General features: G+C 36.4%; 1 protein-coding gene across 1 annotated transcript in view; it reads right to left on the bottom strand.

Moving 5' to 3' along the window:
* HCRTR2 (hypocretin receptor 2) overlaps positions 1-17,621 on the bottom strand; it is a 105,465-nt gene extending 87,844 nt beyond the window's left edge. The window contains 1 exon segment of the mRNA NM_001002933.1: positions 17,101-17,621. Within this exon segment, the coding sequence (NP_001002933.1) occupies positions 17,101-17,323 (223 nt within the window). The 5' untranslated portion in view covers positions 17,324-17,621.
* Positions 17,622-21,037: the final 3,416 nt, after the last annotated feature.

The raw sequence follows: 21,037 nt of genomic DNA, 5'->3' as shown, positions 1-21,037 counted from the left end.
TTTTTGTTCTTTTTTTCTTTCTTTTTTTGGATAATGCCTTTATTAATAAAAGCCAAGGTAGTTAAGAAACAAAAAGATGCTAAATATTTATCTAGAAATGAAAATAGAAGCTTTACATTTGAGTTGCTTGAGCTGAATATAAAAGAGAATCGAATTATCTGTAACTAATGACACTAATAACTTCTTAAAGTACATGTTAGTATACATAAGTTCTTATGTACAAGAGTATCAAACATCTACTAGTCTTATTGTGTGTGTATATATATATATAATTTACATGAAAAAATTTAGACTTACATGTTCCAAATCTGAGCGATTGTAGTCCAAAATAAAAATGTTTCTTCTCTAAGCTACTATAGCCAAATATGTCTCAAGCCTTATAAACTTTTTACAATACTCTTGTAACACCTACTCTTTGGAGGTGAAATATTTGTAAACTCCAATATATTGAAGAGAAAGGTAAGTAACCATTTGTCTGCAGTGGATTACATAGAGCATGCTAAAGAGTCTTATGTTTCCTCCTTGTCTCCATATAGGGGATTAAGGATATCTCAGTGAAAAATTGCATTTCTAAAGTCACAGATATAGACTTGTAGACAAGTCCTTGGAGGAGAGTTTTTATTCCTTGTCTTAATCCATATCTACCCACTATTTCCATATCTTCAATATCATTGCCAAAAAGTGTTTGATGTTTTTAGAATTTCATGTAATCCCACTATCTCTTCTGTGACCAGCAATTCCTAATATTTATTATAATATTTCTGCTTAAAATGTTACATAACTAAATATTACTTTGATGGGAAGCAGAATATGTGACCCCAAAATATACCACTTAGCATTTGGATTATTTTGAGCTGATGATAATCAAGATGTAGAGGACTCAAGAAAAACTTGAGAACTTGTATCTCTTCAGTAACTATTTAAAAGAATTTGGATAGGGGGCCTGGCCCAGAAAGAGATCTATCACTAGAGATAAATTTTTATTTGAAAGGCCTATCTCTGTGGAAGCACAAGCATCTAATTATCAGACATCTGCTCTTCTTATTGCCCTGTGAGTCACCCTTTTCCCCTTTGAAGTCCCAGGCTATTATCCCATTCCTTAGTTCAGGATAGCATGCAAGCCTCAATTGCCCAACTTGGCCTTGGGTTACATATCTTTGGAGCTCTCATACCTATGAAATTAAATTTGTTTTTCTCTTATAATCTGCTTTATGAGAATTTGATTATTAGACCAGCCAAAGAACTTGGAAAGGAAGAAGGGAAATTTTTTCCATCCCTACAACTTCAAAGTTATCACTGCAAGAATTGGGCATTTAGCCTTTCCTTTTTCTTCTCTAACTCCTCCTATTGGCCATCATGCTACATTTTCTTGTTTTCTCTGCCTAATCCCATTGCAAAGCATGTCTTTTAATCTTCTTTCCTCTGATATCTCTTTATTAACACAACTGAATTTGGGTCAGATGCACAAGCACCTGACTTTCAAGTTGGCTTCCAAAAATAGGAGGCCTCAAATAATAGGGGGTTTACCTTTACATTTTCCTATGGCAAGGATTTTCATATTCAGTGTATTAGAACCTTTTTTATTTACTATTTGATTTAAATTGTTTATTTAAATGCAATATTTAAATTTAATAAATTTTAAAATTTATTTAAATTTAATAAATTTAAATTTAATACATTGTATTTATTTAAATTTAGTTAAACTATTCGAGGGTAGAGTTTAGTGATTCATCAGTTGCATATAACACCTATGCTCATTACATCAAGTTCCCTCCTTCATGCCCTGGCTTGACTTTTTACTTAACCTCCTGATTTCACATTCAAATGCTCATCATACACTTAGCTTTACTATCTCAAATTTAGAATGTATAGCACCAAACTTTTGATTCTCCTTCCCTGATTCACATCTGCCCCATTCTCCAGGGTCCTATAGCTCAATAAACAGTACCACTATCCATCTTAAAATGAAAATTGACTCCTTTCTTTCTCTTACAACCATATGCAATCCCTCAACAATCCTGTTGGTTCTATTGTCAATATATGTCCTAAATATCACCATTAGAATATAAGTTTCCTAAGAGAAGAAGCTTTATCTATTTTGTTTGCTGCTGTAAGCACATAATAAATGTTTTTGAACAAATGAATTCAATTAGTGTTGCAACAAATGCCTTGCCCATCAAGAAATTTACATTCTGTGTAGCTTTAAATTATTCCAAAAGACATTGCCTTAGAAATTCTCACATAAACTGTATGCATTGCTTGCAAAGAAAGACATCACTCAGAGTAATTGTGAATGGCATGTGAGGGAGCAAGGCTACTGGACAGCTCTACATGTATATTCATCTAGCAATTCAAACTTAAACCTGCCTTGGCCAAATTCATAATGATTTCTCTACTAATGACACTTGATTTTCTTTCTATATGTTCTTATGTTACGAAAAAGACAAATAAGATAATCGATGTACTTGCTTTATCTAAAAATTTCTGTTAATCAGAAGATTTTCACTCTTCCTATCAATCTCTACATCTGATGAGTCGCTAATTTCTATATCCATAACGTCTTTCATATTTGTTTCCTTTTTTCCCCATATTCAATACTACTGCTTTGGTTTTGTCTTCAAAATCACTTTCTTGGATAGTCTCAACAGATTTACAACTATCTTCCCAGTATCTGTTCTCTCATAACTTCAATCCATTGTTACAATTGTCTCAGGTCAATTTTACTTTGGGAAGCTCTGATATATTAGAACTCATTTTCAAATAACTCCAAGATTTCAAACTTTAAAATCCAATCCACCATGATGTAACACTACTGGTAAGACTGGGGCAGATACCAACAAATAAAAAGACCATGGGAGTAAAGCAAAGCATCAAGGGAGATGATTTAAAGTCATTTTTTGAAACCACTCAGAAAAGTCCATGAAATGCTGTGTTTTAATGGAATTCCCTGGATGGTATTTCAACATAGCTGACATATATATATATGTATATTTTTTTTTCAGTCTTTAGAACTTTTCAAAATTATACTCTCATATCAAAAATACCTCAAATGGTAACTCCTCAGTGAAGAAGTACCTCCTACCCTAAGTAAGATCCAACTTTTATGCTTTTGATTTCTAACTAACATATGCCTCTTCAATAACCCTCATACTATAGTCTATTGTTTCCATGTTAGTCTCTCCTACAAGATTAGAAATTCCTTGTAGGTAAGGACCATGCCTCATTCACTTCTGTATTTCCTCCACACAATGTAATAGAACAGATTACACATTGTGAGTGTTCAATAAATATTTGCTGAATGAAATAAGAAAAGGAAATAGCTTCAAATTAGATAAGCCCTAGAAAACCAGTGTGTTGGTGCAGGCTGCTTTATTTTTTGGTGCATGTGCCTTTTGCTGCTACAGTTGGACTGAGACCACTGATTCTCTATGTTACTTTTACCTCCATTTGGATCATAAAAATATATTTGAATAACTTCAGACTAATAATCTGTAGATACTGCCATTGTAGCTGATGGTGACTCATCACTTAGAGAGGCTTAATGAATTCCTATTTACCAGGAGAGAAAATCTATGTCAGGCTTGACTTGCTACTGCTCTTCTCCTCTAATCTCTGTGGCCAGGTACCAACAATGACTTATAGATCACTAAGGCTCTGGTGATTAGAACCAGAAACTTCAGCTGAGTTTACCAAAAAATGTGCATGAGAAGTTGTATTTTCCTTACATTGTGGACATCATATTTTTCAACTTGCTATGCATACTAGCATAGCTGCCCTATCAAAAGAGGAATGGAAATGGAGAACAGAGATTATATTTACCTACTGTTCAGAAATGGGGAAGCTAAGTGATAATATGTAAAACTATTCAAACAACTAACATGATAAGAACTCTCTAATATTAAATTTCACTACGTGGGAAAAGGAGAAAATAACAGCCGTATCACACAGGTGGTTGTAGGATTAACTAAGACAACAGATGGTAAATGTTTTTGTTGAAGAGTTATATAATTAGGACAATGTAACAATTTTTTTAAAAACCTAACATGTAAATTCTAACCTAATTAAACCTAACATGTAATTCACTTGATTCATAATATGAGAAATATTAATACAGTTGGTTCAATAGGTCAATGGTTTGGTAGAATTACAATACTTTCCATCCCTGGTAAGAGTGTACATTTGTACAGTTTTTTTCTGAAGATTTATATATTTATTTGGGAGAGTGTACTCACATGCCTGTATGAGTGGTGGGAAGGGGCAGAGAAGAAAGAGAGAGAATCTCAATCAGACTCCACTGAGCATGGAACCCAATATGGGGCTCCATCTCATGATCCTGAGATCATGAACTGAGCCAAAATCCAGAGTCAGATGCCTAACCAACTGAGCCATCCAGATACCCCAAGACTGCATTTCAATTTTTTTTAAAGATTCTATTTATTTATTCATGAGAGACACACACACACACAGAGAAAGAGAGAGAGAGAGAGAGAGACAGGCAGAGAGACTGGCAGAGGGAGAAGCAGGCTCCATGCAAGGAACACAATGTGGGACTTGATCCCGGGTCTCCAGGATCACACCCCGGGCTGAAGGCAGTGCTAAACCACTGAGCCACTCGGGCTGCCCCTGCATTTCAATTTTTAAAAATTTATAATATGATGGATATTTCAGGAACCTGAAGATTGAAATTAGTCAAAAGGGCTTATTGTCCCCTTACCCTCCATTAAATGAAGTGTCTAGAATGATCCAGCTCTGACCAATATTACCTTTACATTTCACCTGAACTTAGAAATTTTTTTTCAATTGTCTGGACAGTCTAGTGTATCAGAGTTGGCATGTCACTGGCAATGGGAAAGAATGACAAAGAATTCCTAAATCTGAGATTCTGTGGGCACTTCTGAAACATCCTGGGTTAAGAGGGAGATATGCTTAGTCCTTTTAATTGCAGGAAGTAGGGAATCACCATAATATTCAGTCTCAGCTCTCTTACTTAATCTGAAACATCAAGGGTCAAAAGTTTCCTTAGACTTTTATTAAACATAAAAGACAACTAAAAGTTAATTTGAAACAAACACAGCTTAAGTAAGGATTTTGTATATTACACGTTCTTCTCAGTTATTGCAGAAATATGGCATGTTATTTGGAAGGATCTGGGTGTAACTTGCTTGAGAAAAAATGAAGAAACTTGCCACGGTTTACAAATCCCATTTACTTTTCACAGGGAGAGCAAAATAGTTTCATAGTAATATCAAGGGGATCTCAGTGCTGGAGAGGATTTTTACAGTTGGTCTTTCATAGTTATTAATCTCATAATCATATATTATTTTAATGCATGTGTTCCTTAAGATATTTGAAAACTCAAATTATTAAGGTTTTATTTTTAATTTTTATGTAAAAGAAATGTAAAGCCTGCAATGTTTGATTTTAATATACATAAAATAAATAAATATATTAAATATATATATATTTATATTATTATATTATTATATTATTATATTTATTATATTATTATATAATATATTAAATATATTTAAAATATATATATTTAAATTTACATATATAAATTTAAAAATTATATATAATATATATTATATAATATATATTAATATATGATATATTAATATATTTATATATATTTAAAATATATAAATTTAAATATTTAAATTTATTTATTTATTTATTCACACTTATTCCTAAGGAATTCCTCCTGGTAGAAAACCAGTATTTTATTTGGTAGTTACAAATTGTTGTATGCCTGGCATTGTTCTAGACACTGAGGATGCACCTGCAAAAAGAAAATAAAGAAACTGGTTTAACAGAAGCTACATATTACCTGAGGGAGACAATAGAAAAATTGACAAACCAACAATATAATTTCAAACAGTAATAAGTTCTATGACAAAAAAAGGGATGGTATCATAAGACATGAAGAGGGATTCAGAGTGATCCAGAGCAGGCCTTCTTAGAGACTTTCTTTGAGGATGTGACAAGTGAGCTAAGTAGGAGCTAGCTATAGGGGGTCAGAGGAGGTTAGACATTGTGAAGACTCTAAAGCTAGAATACATGCACTCAGTTCAAGGAAAATACATGTTGCTACAATGATAGATCGTCCAAAGGATACTCCTTATACAGATGCTTATCCAAGGACTTATCTCTGATGTATACATTCTTTTTGCTTCCCTAAAGGCTAGTTCATTTACTCAGGGAATAGTAGAAAGTATCTCTTAAGTTTATCAAAGTCAAGGGATATACAGAGTTTTTAGAATTTTTCAAATTTGGAAGGTAGCTTCTTAATCCTGCAAGAAAAAAACTAGTGTGCATTAAAATCATATTGTCATATAATGCAAATACCTGTGTGTGGATACACATGTTTTTATTTTTATGTTCTTATTTATGTTTTTATTTTTATGTGTTTTTAAGTTTTTAAATTCTTATTTTCCCCTTTCCCACTGAGACAGTTTTGCCTCCCAACAGTGACCAGTTGCAAAATTCACCATGCCTGGGGGAAAAACACATAGATTTATAAACTAGGTAATCTTATTGACTTTCAGGAATCTATGAGTCACCATCACCATCTCTGATGACTTCAAAGAACAAGGTCTTTCTAGGCTTTCCTGAGTCTAAAATATAAATCAAGTCCAAGCCCATAAATGTCCTAATAATTATGAAGACTTTTTCCTGCACCAGCTGGTGAAATTTGTTAATGAATTTCTTTTTGAGCTTTCTAGGATTGGGGAACTTTTATAGTAAATATTTTCATTGGCGAGATTAAGTTTTTAGCCATTCTTTTATAACCAAATTTGACTCAGTTTCACCTAATCACAGAATTGTTTCATAAGCACTTAACCATACCTCTCTACTTCTGTCTCTGAAAGACCAGTATAATCTGCACATTTTAAGAAAGACAAATTGGCTTCAAAATGGCATTTATCAGGAATATAGTCCTCTACCAAACTGGATGACTCATCAAATTCATTCTAAATTGATAAAATAAATTATTATAGACAATGGCTTTCTGACCCCATTTCTAGCAATGTAGTGATAACATCAAAGGCATGGTTGTAAACCATGTATCTTATAAATTCATTTTATAGTCACTGAGTAGGAATAAGAAGTCACTGAAAATCTAGAAAAGGATGCTGCAATTTTTAATAACTTGTATTCCCATTATGAGCTAGAATAGCAAATAAAGGGTTTTAAACTAACAACAGCTTTAGAAATTTTTAAGTGTTACCATGTCAATTTGTGAAGAAACGTTCCCTGTAATTCCCTAATGGTTGCCCTGGGGTCAATACAGTATCATCTTCGATTATTTGAATGATAAAATACCTACTTAAGATAAAATATCAAAGGAACATATTTAGAAAGTTACAAATAATTTGGAGTAAAAATTTTGGGGCTTTAGTTGGAAAATATGAAAAACTTTCATTAGATCTCAAATTTTTATCTTTGTATCTCAGTATGAGGTCAAAAATAATTTAAAGGCCAAAAAAATGGATAGTTAGGAATATAGTGACCCATCAAAACCTCAAAAATAAGTTATTACGAAAATCATTTCAGTGAAAAACTATACAGAATTTGGAAAATGTTAATAGAGCTATGGCATGTAAGAGTCTTCAGGAAAGATGTATGAAAATTATTTTAAAGATAAATTACTTCTTGAAGAACCTGTCTGGGTGGCAGAGTTGGTTGAGTGTCTGACCCTTGGTTGGGGCTTGGTCATGATCTCAGGATTGTGAGATTGAGCTCCACATTGGGCTCCATGCTCAGTGTGGCATCTGCTTTGATTCTTGCTCTCCCTCTGCCCCTCCCCCCTGCTCTCTTTCTTTATAAAATAAATAAATAAATATTTTTTAAAAAAAGCTTTAAAAAATGAGAAATTACTTCTCAAATTGAAATAGTCTACAAAGTAAACATAGCAATAGTTTTTGCTTTTAGTCATCTCCCTCTTCCCTTCCTTTGTTTCCTCTTCATTTCTCACTCTCTGCTTTTCTCTTTTCCTTCCTTATGCAACATAATCACTAGAAATCCAAGAGTAAGAACGAAAGTGGGAGCTTCAGGGCAAAGCTGTAACGTTTTGTAATGAGATCTGAAAAGTGATATTTCTAGTATCCTACAGGTGATTATCTAGAAAATATTGATTATGTCCTGTATTATCAATTTTTGTTTTCATTGAAGCAGGCTTGATTAAATGAGCCCCAAACAAAACACAAATCCCAGTGAAAACTTTTATAAATATCTTTTACAAATATTATTCACAAATAGGTTTATTCTTTACATTATACCTACAATGCTCTATGAAAAATGCAAACTAACGACAGCGCTATCTTTTAAGTCTTCAGAGCCTCCTCTAAACTGCAATGTCAAAGCTAGATGAGGTCTCCAGTATGATACACAAGGTCATTAATAACCCAGTCCTCAGATACTGCTCCAGCTTCATTCCTAGACTCTCCTCATCTGCACTTACTTACACTGGAGTTACCCAATTGCTTAGCATTCTCTTCATAGCCCATTCTATTTCACGCCTCTTTGATTTTGCTCATGTTGTTTCCTCTGCTTAGAACATCCTTACCCAATTTTTTTCACCTGTGTAACTTGAATTCATGCATTAATACGCAGCATGGGTGTCATTTCCTTCTGAATCTTTCTCTAATCCCCCAAATGGAACTAAGTGTCCTTCTTATATGCTTCCACTGCATCCTGTTACCCATCTATCAGAGCACTTGTCACAATTTACTGAGATTATCTGTTAACATGTATATCTCTTCAACCAAAGTACAGGCTCCTTGGTTTCTATTATCTTTTTACACCCTTGTTTCTTAGCACAATAACTGGCACAAAGTCTCCCAATATTTATGTTATTTCCATTGGCAGAGATCCAAAATGTGAAATGGATATATCTTATCAGCTTCTTTTAGGCTTATGCCATTAGGTACTTGATTCCTCTAACTCCCCTTGTTCAGATTCCATGCATGTTAAAAAGACTTTTAAAAATACTTTTAACTATTGCATAGTTAGACAGAGACAGTGTTCCCTCATGCTTTCTGTAACAGAGACAGTGTTCCCTTATACTTTCCAGTCCTGCTTGCAGTTAGGTTGGTAGAATATGATTGGTTTTGACCAAATGATTATGGGCATGACTGACATTGTCAACACTTGACAAAGGTAGTTTAGAGCCAGTATATTTTCCCAGTTTACTATTCTACTATGAGGCTGCTTGATACTTTATAGGCCTAATAACTCATCCCTGAATTTAAAAATTTAAAATAAGAAACTTTATTATCTAACAGTTTCTAAAGTGCCTATGAGAAATGTAGTGAGATAATTCGGTCTCAGAGTATGTTATTAAGTTTCAGTCAAGCTAGGGGTTGGCGACATGATGATGTTATGTTCTCTCAGACTGGCTGAAGGATTTGTCTCCAAGATATGGAGTTGTTTGCAGGCCACATTTCCTATATGGTTGTTGGCTGGATATTTCAATTCTTTACTCTGTGAGTTGCTTACAAAGCAGAGCAATTACTTTCTCCAGATCAAGAAATCCAAGAGCGAGAGAGAAAATGGGAACTCAAGGCAAAAGCTGTAACCTTTTATAATGTAATATTGAAAGTGACACACTATCACTTTTGACGTGCATTACTGGTCACTCAGACCAATTCTGGCACAGTGTGAAAGGGAACTACACAGGGTGTAACTATGAGTTGACGGGGGAACGTTGGTAGCCAGTTTGCAGGCTAGTTATGATGGAGGCCACATATTGAGGTGGTACATAAATCATGAAGGACTCTTCACCCATGAGTCATTGTATGAAACAGACTCTCCAACCCACATTAAATGTTAAGCGGACAAGAAATAAACTTCTGTGACATAAAGCCAATGAAAATTCAGGCTTACTTGCTACTGTGGCATAGTCTAGCAATTCCAACCATTAAAGCTCTTCATGTAGATATGACTATTATGGAAGAGACTATGATGATTGAAAGAACTTCAAATATTCTAAGATTTGTAAAAATAACTCCTTATTTTAAGTCAAAACACTGGAATTATTACCTTTTCTTTTTTGCCAGGTTTGTGAATTTGGTTAATGTGCACCTATACTCAGAACATTAACAAAATCAGGTATTAAAGACATAGCTAAAGGCCAAACAAAAGTGGTTAGCATCCCTTACCATAGTTTCCTGGAATACAAGAAACTGACAACCTTTTCTCAAGCTGACACACAACGCTTTGATATTTCCAGTTGCTCAAACTTTTAAAATAATTTTTAAATCATTTCAAGTATTTGATTCATGAAATAAGACCTACTTCATAATATTGTTGTGAAGAGTAAGTGATACAATATAAATGTACTAATGTCTTCTGAAGGATAAGATGCTATGTAATCATTAAACATTGTTCATATATATTTGATATTGAAATAAAAATACTGGAGAGAAAAATACTCAGTGATGATAATCCCAAAATATTTTTAAAGAATTAAGTACATATTTATTCTGAGCAGTTTGCTTTGTTTAGGATAAAATAGTTCTGTTGGAAACAAATTTAATGCTATTCAAAATATATATCCTATATTCATTTACTTGGTTAAAAGATAATCCTTCATTGAGAACAAAAGTATAATGAATAAATTCAGCCCAAAGAGTCAGCAATTCAAAAGACTGATCATATATGTCATGTACTTCATCCAATAGCATCTCAAAGTGTTCCACTGTCTGCATTTAAAGGTCATTTCATGTCTGGTGTGATGGGCAATGCTCTTTGGACATACATAACACCATTATGCTCCAGGAACACCATAATGTGATATAAAGATTGACTATTTAATCACATCAATAGAAACTTATGATTTTTTGAAAAGTTAACAGTCATTATAAAAGAAAAAAAATGAAATACGTGAGTAGGTGGTTTGAAGACCAAAAACGAAGAAAAAAAGAGATCTTTAGATTATTTGACATGTTAAATGTTTAGTTTCTCAGTCTTAAGCTGTATCTAAAGACAGCACATTCAATAATAAAATAATCCTTGGCCACAATTATCTAACATTTACCAGTGAGTCACTCCACCCCCATCCCAAACAGGCAAAAGTGTATTATTTTGGCAGCACCTATTTTACCTTGAAATTTTCTCTTGTAAAGTAACCCTAGCCTGACCTTGATTAGCTTATCAAATGAGCTCATCCACATAGCTGAAGAACTGTAGTCTATCAGAGATATAGCATGGCAACATGCCAGAACAACTCTGTAAATTGTCTAAAGGGCACATCTAAGCATCACTTCCACTCTTTTTTCTTCTGTATTTCTGAGTCAAGATTAGAAACAAGACAGGCAGGATGAAGTAATGGAACACAGCTGGATCATGGGAACTGATCAATCCATATTTGAAACTTAGTTCTGCTCCTAACTGATCAAACTTTGGAACAAGTTAAAATAGCTTTTGAATTTCATTTTCCTCATTTGTAAAACAAAGCTATTACTCTCTTTCTTATAAGTTTGCTATGAGGCATCAATTATAGATATATTCTGAATAAATGAATATATATATTCATTGTGGAGCTTAGCATTCAGGACTTAGCATATAGTACTCAATAAATATTTGCCTTTCAGTGAGAAAGGGAACTAGAGATGAATCCTTGCTTCCCCTATCACAGGTCACTGACTGACTCCTATTAGTGAGCCAGTAGTTAACAGAACCTATATACCTACAATTTTGGTCTATGTCATAATGCTCTAAGAAGAAAGATAGAAAAATCCTCTTTCACTTGTAAAAGAACACCAGCAGTGTATACTCCTGAAATATGGGGAGCTGAGAGAGAATTTAGGAGCTTTGGAATGCTAACACAGCTGTAGTACATGAGGATTTGCAAATATATTCTAGAATATAGAAGGATGAAAATGAATGTAAATGCATATGTATATCCTAATGAAATCAATAAAAATTTTAAAGACTGGAATATTGTATTTGTATTTGAGTGTTGAATTTGGCCTCTTTTGAAAATTGGTATTATTTTCATTATTTCATTTTCCTCATTTTTTCCAAATATAGGAAAAATTCATTACATTTAAATTATCCGTAGCACATATTATCTCATTATTGTCTGTACATGATAAATGTTGCCATGATCTATGCAGTAGCCACTTAAAAAGTTATCACTGAGATTCTGTTCAAATAAAAAACATGGTTTATTTTACTCAGGAAAACTAGGTGGGTATACTGTTTTGGTAAGATTTTATTTATTCATTTGAGAGAGAACTCGAGCTAGAGAGAGAGCTCAAACACGCTCAGAGGGAGAAGGAGTGAGAGAAGCAGACGCACCGCTGAGCAGGGAGCCCTAAGGGGCTGAAGCGACTAGATCCCAGAACCCTGAGATCATGACCCGAGCTGAAGGCAAACGCTTAACCTACTGAGCCACCCAGGCACCCACAGTAGTTACGGTTTTAGTAAAAGTGTGACAGCATCAGTTTAATTCTTATTCAGATAAGCATATGTTACATTCTGTTGCCAAAAACACACAAATTTAAAGCTCGGTGGCTAACGTTACCTTTTACAGTCATTATTCATGTTTCCGTCAGGTCGTGACAGAAATGAGTAATGTATTATCTTTAACCTCTTTCTGTCTCCTGTGTAGGAAAGGGTGGGTTTAGAAACACCCACAGATGTGAATTGGGCATTAGGAGAAACAGGAAATAAATGTTTCTTAGGCTTAGAAGTAGTGGGAACTTGTAACTCTGCCAGTTCCATATCTGGGATATATGATTAGCTCCATAAGAAGCAACCCATTACAGATATTCCTCATCCACTCCATTTAGTTTAAATGTTATCAGGTAAAGTTCTTAATAGGCAGTGTGCTTCAGCTGAGTTAAATCAACACATTACCTGTGTACGTGTGTGTACATATGCTATTTAAAACATTAATAGTGATAGACCTAACAACAGCCCAACAACCACCCAAAACTCTGAATAAATGGGACATTGTACAGGCAAATTTAAGCTGACAGAGAATTTTATACTGATGGTTAGCAAAGGCTTTTTACTGACAGTCAGGAAAGCAGTAGTATGAACGCACTAAACACCTGTTATGGGATGAGTGGGTGGAGCTGGTATGGAAAAAGCGAGCAACATCTGCCAACTCCATTTTACTAATAGTTTTTAGGAAGCCTCTCAACTGAGAGAAAGCCTAGAACAGAGGCCACAAAGAGTTGCAGAGCTACAGAGCCGCAGACTGGCCATGGAAGCAGAAGATGGTTGCAAACTACATCACGGAGAGATTTCATCTCTGGGAATGAAGGGATAGAAATTGGCATTCAGTGTCTACTAGGTGTCAATAAAACTACACACACACAGATGTGTGTGTGTATACCTCTGTGTATTTGATATTCTTATAAGATTTCTACAAGGCCTGCATTATCAACCTTAATTTTCAAATAGAAAAAACAGACTTAAAGAGTTCAATAGCTTGCTAATGGTTACACAAGAAGCAAGAAGCACAGCTGGATTGATGTCATTTGTTGAATGTTCTCCTAATTTTTAATATGGAGACAACAACAGGGAATATAGAAGTATTCCAGGTAAAAAATCATGATATCTTTGAATGCAGAAGTAAGAGAGGCATAGACTTACTCATTTCCTCCAGCTGTTTAATGTTTGAATTGAATAGAACCCATCATTCTATCCAGTTTTAACTCAAGGAAAAATAAGTAGAAATAACATCAAATATATTCCTATGAGTGTCCTGAAGAGCTCTCCCCCCAGTACACAATTTTAAAAACATAATATTGCTCAAAATGTACTGGTCAAATAATTGAATGCATCTATTTGGCTATAGTACAAGACATACTTAGGAATAGGTTATATGTATCATAATTTTGAAGATACTGGAAAAACACTCTGTCCAAAAAGAACTGTGTCCTATCATCTTTTCTATGACCCAAAATTCTATAAGTAGACATGCATATGTCTTTTATTAGAATACATACACTCAAGACATTTAATGTAGAGTAACTTTTGTCTTATTTTTAATGACTTGTGTTGCACTTTTTTTCAAAGAAAACTGCTTTCCATCACTGGGAAGAAATATCTGATACAAATAGGAGAAGGGACACAATGAGAGAGATGAACTGTGGAGAGAAGAAAAAGAGATGGAGATGATCAAGACTTTGTCATTCTGCTCAGGGCATATCCTGTTACATCACTTTACAAAAGGACATTGTGGGGGAAATGACTTCTAATTGATCATATTGTATTTGAAAGTTCAACAAGGTTGAGATTTTCCAAGTAGTCAGTTACATGAAAGTACAAATGGTGAATGGACCCAAAGGGTCAGGGATTACATCTACTGCCTACACTGTGGTCTTTCACCTTCATATCTAATGTTGCCTCTTTATCTTGCATGAATAATGTGATTCCTTGTCCTGCCACTTTATGCATAAGATTACTTTTACCAAAGGGGCAAAAAGGCAATTCTCAATCTAATCCGTTTTGCAAATTTGACAGTGATATCAAAGAGCAGGAAGTTGTCTGTGAGTAATGACACACTGATCATTTGTTTAAATGTCAAACTTAAACTTCATCAACTTTCAGGGAATATGTCAGTAAAGAAAGGGTTTCAGTTCACCCAGAGAGGATTTCACTGAGATTTAGTCCTGAAGAAAATAGCTGTCAGTATTTTGAGAGCACAGTTCTTTGTGTAAATTTTTCTTTTTAAGCTGAATGAATTGGCCATTTCAGCACTTGGGGCTGTGGACAGTGCTCTCTTCCTTGACCTTGTGAAACAGGTAGAAGTGTTTCCTTCTTGAGACGAAAACACTCCTCAGGCTAACAAACATGTACCCCTAAACTATGTAATTAGAAGGTGAAGACTATGCATCAACATTCTGTGTAAAACCAGAATAAAGTAAAAGCGAAGGGAAACAAATTTTATCACATTATTTAAGCCTGAAAAACAAATCAGGGAAGGGAAATAGTTATCATTTGCAGTTACTCCTGCAAAACAGGTCAAATTTTTACTGCAATGCAATAACATTCCTCTCTGGATAGCATTTTGTTGGAGACAATGACAGAGCTATTAACCCTTCATGGTAACTTATTAACAGTAGACATAGATGCGAGAGAGAACAGGAAGTACATTTTCTATGCTTGCAGACAACAGGAGCAAATTCATTCTCTCTATACTTTCTAGCTCTAGAGTGGAGTATCCATGGAGAATTCTGGATCTAAAGTCAGAAGAAATGGAGTTGAATGTGAATCATGTTCTTTAATGAGCCATTTCATTTCTCTAAGTCTTGTTTCTTCTGTCAAATGTGGGTTACTTTGAGGATTCTGTGAGGGTTTATGTGAAGGGGTCTGGCACATGGTAGGTATTCATTGGATGTTAAATTTAGATCACTTACTTATCATTAAGTGTTGGCATAGTACAGTGATATGTTTCTATGCTGATGGTCATATGTTTTAATAGCTCTAACTCTAAAAGCGGATGCCAGGAAGGGAAGCAAGAAAGGCATGATTATTAACAAACTTATCCTTATAGCAAAGGACCTTAAGCATGTGTACATTCACCTTCATTCACCTTGTTTGCATCACCCAGAGAGAGATTCCCTTATGTTTATTTTTAAAACATGAGCAAAACAGAAGTAGCTTGAAAATAATGCAGTATTATTGAAAAACAAAAGTTTTCAGAGGATTCATATCTCTCTTGAAAAATAAGATTCTACTAACTCTCCGCAGAATGCTTCTCAGTCACATACTACCAACTACTCTGCCTGCTGAATTGGTGAGAGACTGCTTTGAATGCTTCCTACCCAGACTGACACACTTGGGCAGAGAAGGTAAAAATCAGATCAGTGCTGAAACCCAGTAAGTTCTTATCATCCTCCAGTGCAGCTACAAATTCTTTGCTTTGGACTTCAAAGCCACCCAGCCTATCTCCCCTCACTCATCTTCCCTTTTTATAACTGAAAATCAAGAGCCTCTTCTTCTAGCTTCCCCCATCTCCTCCTGTCATTTTCAGCAGAGATTGCCTCCACACTGCCCTCTGCATCTGAAACACCTCCCACTTTCCATTCATCAAGGTACACTCTCCTTCCATTCACAATTCATGTTAAGTCCTCCCTCCCTTCCAAAGCTTTTTTTTTTTTAAGTGGATTCCCCAGCAGCTCTAATAAACTCCATCATTACAGCCCTGTACCCTTCTGTAACCCCTCCCCAACACTCAGAAATTGTGCTGAGGTGGGAAACGGACTGGAATATCTATCTTTGCATAGGAACTCAGACAGGGGCAGACAGGGAGTCCAGCGTTAAGCTTTTCTCGTCTTTGGGGGGAAAAGACCCATTACAAAATTTCCCCAAGCCTGGCAACAAGCAGGCTCTCTCTCTCTCTCTCTCTCTCTCTCTCTCTATATATATATATATATGTTGAGCGGATGAATGAATGAATGGATAGGCAGATGAATGATTGAGATCTCTTTGGTACTTTTCTCAGATGCCCCTCCTTCTTGCTGGCTCCTAGCATGGTTCCTGTTTAATTCAGCTTCTGTGCGTGAGTGCCCCTCCGTGCTTTGCTTCTGTCTCCACTCCCTGCCGTTCCATTACCACCTCTAGACAGAGCCTAAACCTCCAAAGGGCACTCTACCCAGCTCACAAATCCTTTGTGACTTCAATGGCCACAGAGAGCTTGCTCCTTAGGAGCCCAGCTTTGCATTTTGTCGGCTTTACCTCTCCAGAAAGCCCCCCCCCCCCCGTGAAACATGAAACACCGGGCTACGTTACACAAAAGGATGACTAATTTCCCCACATCCAACCCCATCCACCTGGAGACCCTGTCGCGTTGCCCCTGTCTGGGCGCTCTGTAACCGAGGTGATGGCAAAGGAGAACGCGCTTCCCCGCTTCCCCCTGCACAGAAAGGGATGACCATTCCAGGGCTCGCTCCTGGTTCCTAAAATCAGAAAACTTTTTTTTTTTTTTTTTTTTTTTTAATGGAAAACCCCACCCCGAGAGCAGCGACCTCTTTGTTTGCCTCCCAGGGGGAGGGAGGGTCTTCAGAGCCCCGGCAGCCCCGCCCGCGCAGAGGGGCCGTGACAGCCCTCGGGAGGGCTGCCCGGGGCCAGACTCACCCAGGACGTTGCCCACGAGAGCCACCACGAACACGATGATGTAGCCAGCGATCAGGACCCACTCATATTCTTTCGGGTGTAGGTATTCCCTCCACAGGTACCGCAGGAATTCCTCGTCGTCATAGTCGGTGGGGTTTAAAAAGGGCTCTTGAGTTTCATTCAGCTCCGGAGCAGATGACCAGTTGCGACAAGGGGGGGAGTCCTCCAGTTTGGTGCCGGACATCACGGGCTCGAGTCCGGCTCCGCTCAGCGCCGCGAGCCGCTCTCCGCCTGCCCCATGAGCACTGTGATTTGCGGTGCGAAAGGCGGCGCGGAGGCGCGAGAGGCTCCAGAGCAGAAAATGACGTGAAAAGTTCCTGAGCCAATGCCTCCGGAGTCTTGCGCCGGGCAACTTCTGCGGCGGCGGCTTCTCGGTCTTTGCAGACGATTTTGCACCGGGAAGACAGGCGGCTGGGGAACTAGGGACCCGGCCCTGGAGGCTGCAGCAGGGACACCGGCAGGGGAAAGCCACCTCGGGCTCAGCTCAGGCTCAGTTCCTCCTCATGCCAGCGCTGAATCTGCAGCCCACAGCCTCCGCCCGCGCCGAGGGAGAGCAGAAGCCCACGGGGGTGGATGGGGAGGTGAGGGGGTGGATGGGGGGGGGGCATGAACATTATTTGAACCTATTTCTCCGTGGGTTAAACCTCCCTCTCTTCTACTTTTCTCCTCCATCGCTCACGTGCGGTCTCCATAACCCATACATGGACAGGTGTAGGTCCGTGGACCGGGCAAACACGTCCACACATGGTTAATACAGGCTCTGTTGATGCGTTTGTCTCTTTAATGTAAACATAAAAGTAATGAAGTAATAAACATAAAAGCGCGCTGCCCCTCAAGCAGGACTTATGCAAAAGTGTCATTTCAGGCGAACGTTTTCATATTTGTTTGGCTTTGCCGACTTAGCACTTGCTGAATCTCAGAGATGTCGCCTCCGCTCCCCACCCCCCCGCCCCCCACCCTTCTCCAAACTGGGGAATGAGACCATTTTTGAATTGAAGGATATATTTAGCTGGAATTTGCACTTGCAACATTAAGTGTAATAAGAAACACAGCAGCAAAAGCTTGAAGGGCACTAGGGTCATAAATGTTCTCATAGTTAATGTTATCAAGCAAAGGAGACACCTACATGTTAAACAGATTCTTAGGAGGATACAGTGGTGGAAGCACAAGTGCTCTCCAGTGAACATCACACCTCACACCCCACTGATCTTTCTCCTTCTTGACTCAGGACTGATGTCATCTGCCACTGGAATGAAATTGATTTCATGTCTAAGAAGAATATTTTGGGATTCCTGATAGTGTGAGTCCAGGATCCTTTCATTCTCAATATTCATGATAGGACATGGAAGGGACTTGGACATCACCTAACTTGAACTTAGGTTAATATTAGAAAACTTCTAATAACATTGCTGATGTTCCCCCACTTAGTTTGGATGGAGCACCTCAGTTTACATTAAAATAAGGTCTTAAACTGACATATAACTTTCTTAGTCTTCTACCTAAAATCCCAGTTTGCCTCTTGGTGCAACATGGAATAAATGTTCCACGTGACAATTCGTCACATATTTAAAATAAGTATCATACCCCCCTTCCCTTTCCTCTGCTTTCTGCCTGATTATTTCCACTGTTTTTCAAATGACACTATCCCCAAGACCTCCACTCATTTGGTCTTCCTTTAGACAGTGGTCAATGTCTTACATAATATAAAACTAGGAAGCGATGCAGGAAGTTGGCTTGGGTCTTATTGATACCAAATGTACATGATCTTGTGGATGCACCCAATATCTATATCTAATTATTTTTTTCAAATGTCACAAGACACTGTTGGCTCATACTGACTGTTAAGTCATCCCCCCTAGCCCTATCCTAGTCATAATTCTTTACAGTTGTTTTGTACTTTATAGGTAGCAAAATTCTTTCATACATGTTATTTTAAAACTTCTGAGGGACTGACATGATTAGCCTGTTTTACGGGTGAGGAAACTGTTCTGGAGAAATTAAATGATTTACCAAAGGTCAAGTGACTAATCTGTGGCAAGGCCATTCAGTTCTTCTGATCCCAGCTTGGGGTTTCTAGGATTCTAGAGATGTCATATTTCATAAGAAATGCTATTGTTATATATATTTTTAATCCACACTCTTCATTTTTTAAGAGAAGAAAATAAATAGGCATTTGATTTCTTTGACAAATATTTACTCAGTATTTCTATTTCACTCTCAGTGATACAAATTAAACAATGTTACCACTTTCATATAGTTTACTTTCCAAGGAAGTTAGAAAGTGAACAAATCAACTAATAAATACCTAAGAAAATAATAGGAAGGCATAACTGTTATGAAAACAAGATAGGGTGAAGTGATGGTGAGTGGAGAATCCCAAAGGCCATGTTAGAAACAGATGGTCAAAAAGGCCTGTGTGAAGAGGTGACAGCTAAGTAGGATACCCACATGATGTATGCATATATTAATTTCATTTTGTTAATTTGAAGTTTAACCAGATCTTAAATGCTGCTGCTATTACCCAAAGCATTAGCCATTTCACCAGACCTCTTGTCATCAGTAAATTTGACAAGCAGGCCTTCTGTGGCTTTGTTCAAGTTCACTGATAAAAATCTGCTAACTTGTGGTATAATGTGTCCCTCTGATTTATTAATGTCTGTGTTTTCCTCTTCCACGTACAATTCTTTTAAAAATGGGAAAGATTGTTGCTACTTTAGTTGCAGTCTATAATCATTACTGTCTTCAAATTTCTTGTCATTGACAATCCACAATATGGACCCAGTGTGCTATTTTTTTAAGTACTCATAGCCATTGGGGGGGTGTGTGTGTGGCACTTCAACTTGTTTATACTTCAGTCTATTCTTGTTACATCTTCTACCTGCAATTAATCATCACTCTTTACTAAAAGTAGAAATAAGGAGAAATGAGAATAGTTTCAAAATTTTATTCTAATAACTGCTTTATATTGTGACAAGCCTCATCTTGAAAAGTATTCTATTTCTCTCTGTCCATAATTTATCAGGTGTTTTATTTTAAATACATGGTACTCTACTGCCGTACAAAAATTCACTCAAATCCTTGAATTATTATTTTATTGTTTGTAAGCACGTCAGAAATTATAAATATTACAGTATTCATTTCGATGTGATATCCATCTTTAGATCTTTTGATACCTCTTAGGGCACTTGAAAATAATTTTTATCTCTCTAGGTATTGTTTTCTTCAATTCAAAATCTTTCTATCTTTCTGTTGGGTGTATGGAAAAGGAGTCAGTCCAATATCACAAGATAGTAAGGGACCAAATTTGTCTAGGGATGACCTCTTAAGATTGTTATCAGAATTAAATCAATTGATATTTTTAAAACAGTGTCTGTTTTATAGAAGGGATCTGAAAATGTTTGTTGAATAAAATTTAAAACTATGTGATCTGATGGTGTGAATATTATTTGCTTTACATATCAATTTATCTAAGTGTTTATATTTTTAAAAAAGAGAAACATAGCTCACAATAGTCTGAATAATTCTGCTTAACTATCCATCTTAAATTTTTTATGTCACTTTTAACTCTTGGACTAACCTGAATATATTAAAAATAAGAAAGAAGAGGAAAATAAAACTCAAAACCAGATTCTTTTTTCCCTTCAGTGGTTGTAGTTATGTTGCTTAGAGATCTCAGATTACATGGGCTGTCCCAGATTTTATATTCTTACTCCTGATGTCAGACTATACTTTTTGCAGCATATAATAACTTTATGAATCCATTTCATGAAATATTTCTGAATCTTCCCTATGTGCCCCGGAGATTAGTTAAGAGCTGGAGGCATAAAGATCAATAAGACATAGTCTAGCCTCAATGATCTCACAGCGCACCAGAGAATTAGAAGTGTTATGATTATAG

This window comes from Canis lupus, chromosome 12, assembly GCF_011100685.1.
Source record: "Canis lupus familiaris isolate Mischka breed German Shepherd chromosome 12, alternate assembly UU_Cfam_GSD_1.0, whole genome shotgun sequence".
Classification (NCBI taxonomy): domain Eukaryota; kingdom Metazoa; phylum Chordata; class Mammalia; order Carnivora; family Canidae; genus Canis; species Canis lupus.
This window is presented reverse-complemented; position numbering and strand designations above follow the sequence as displayed.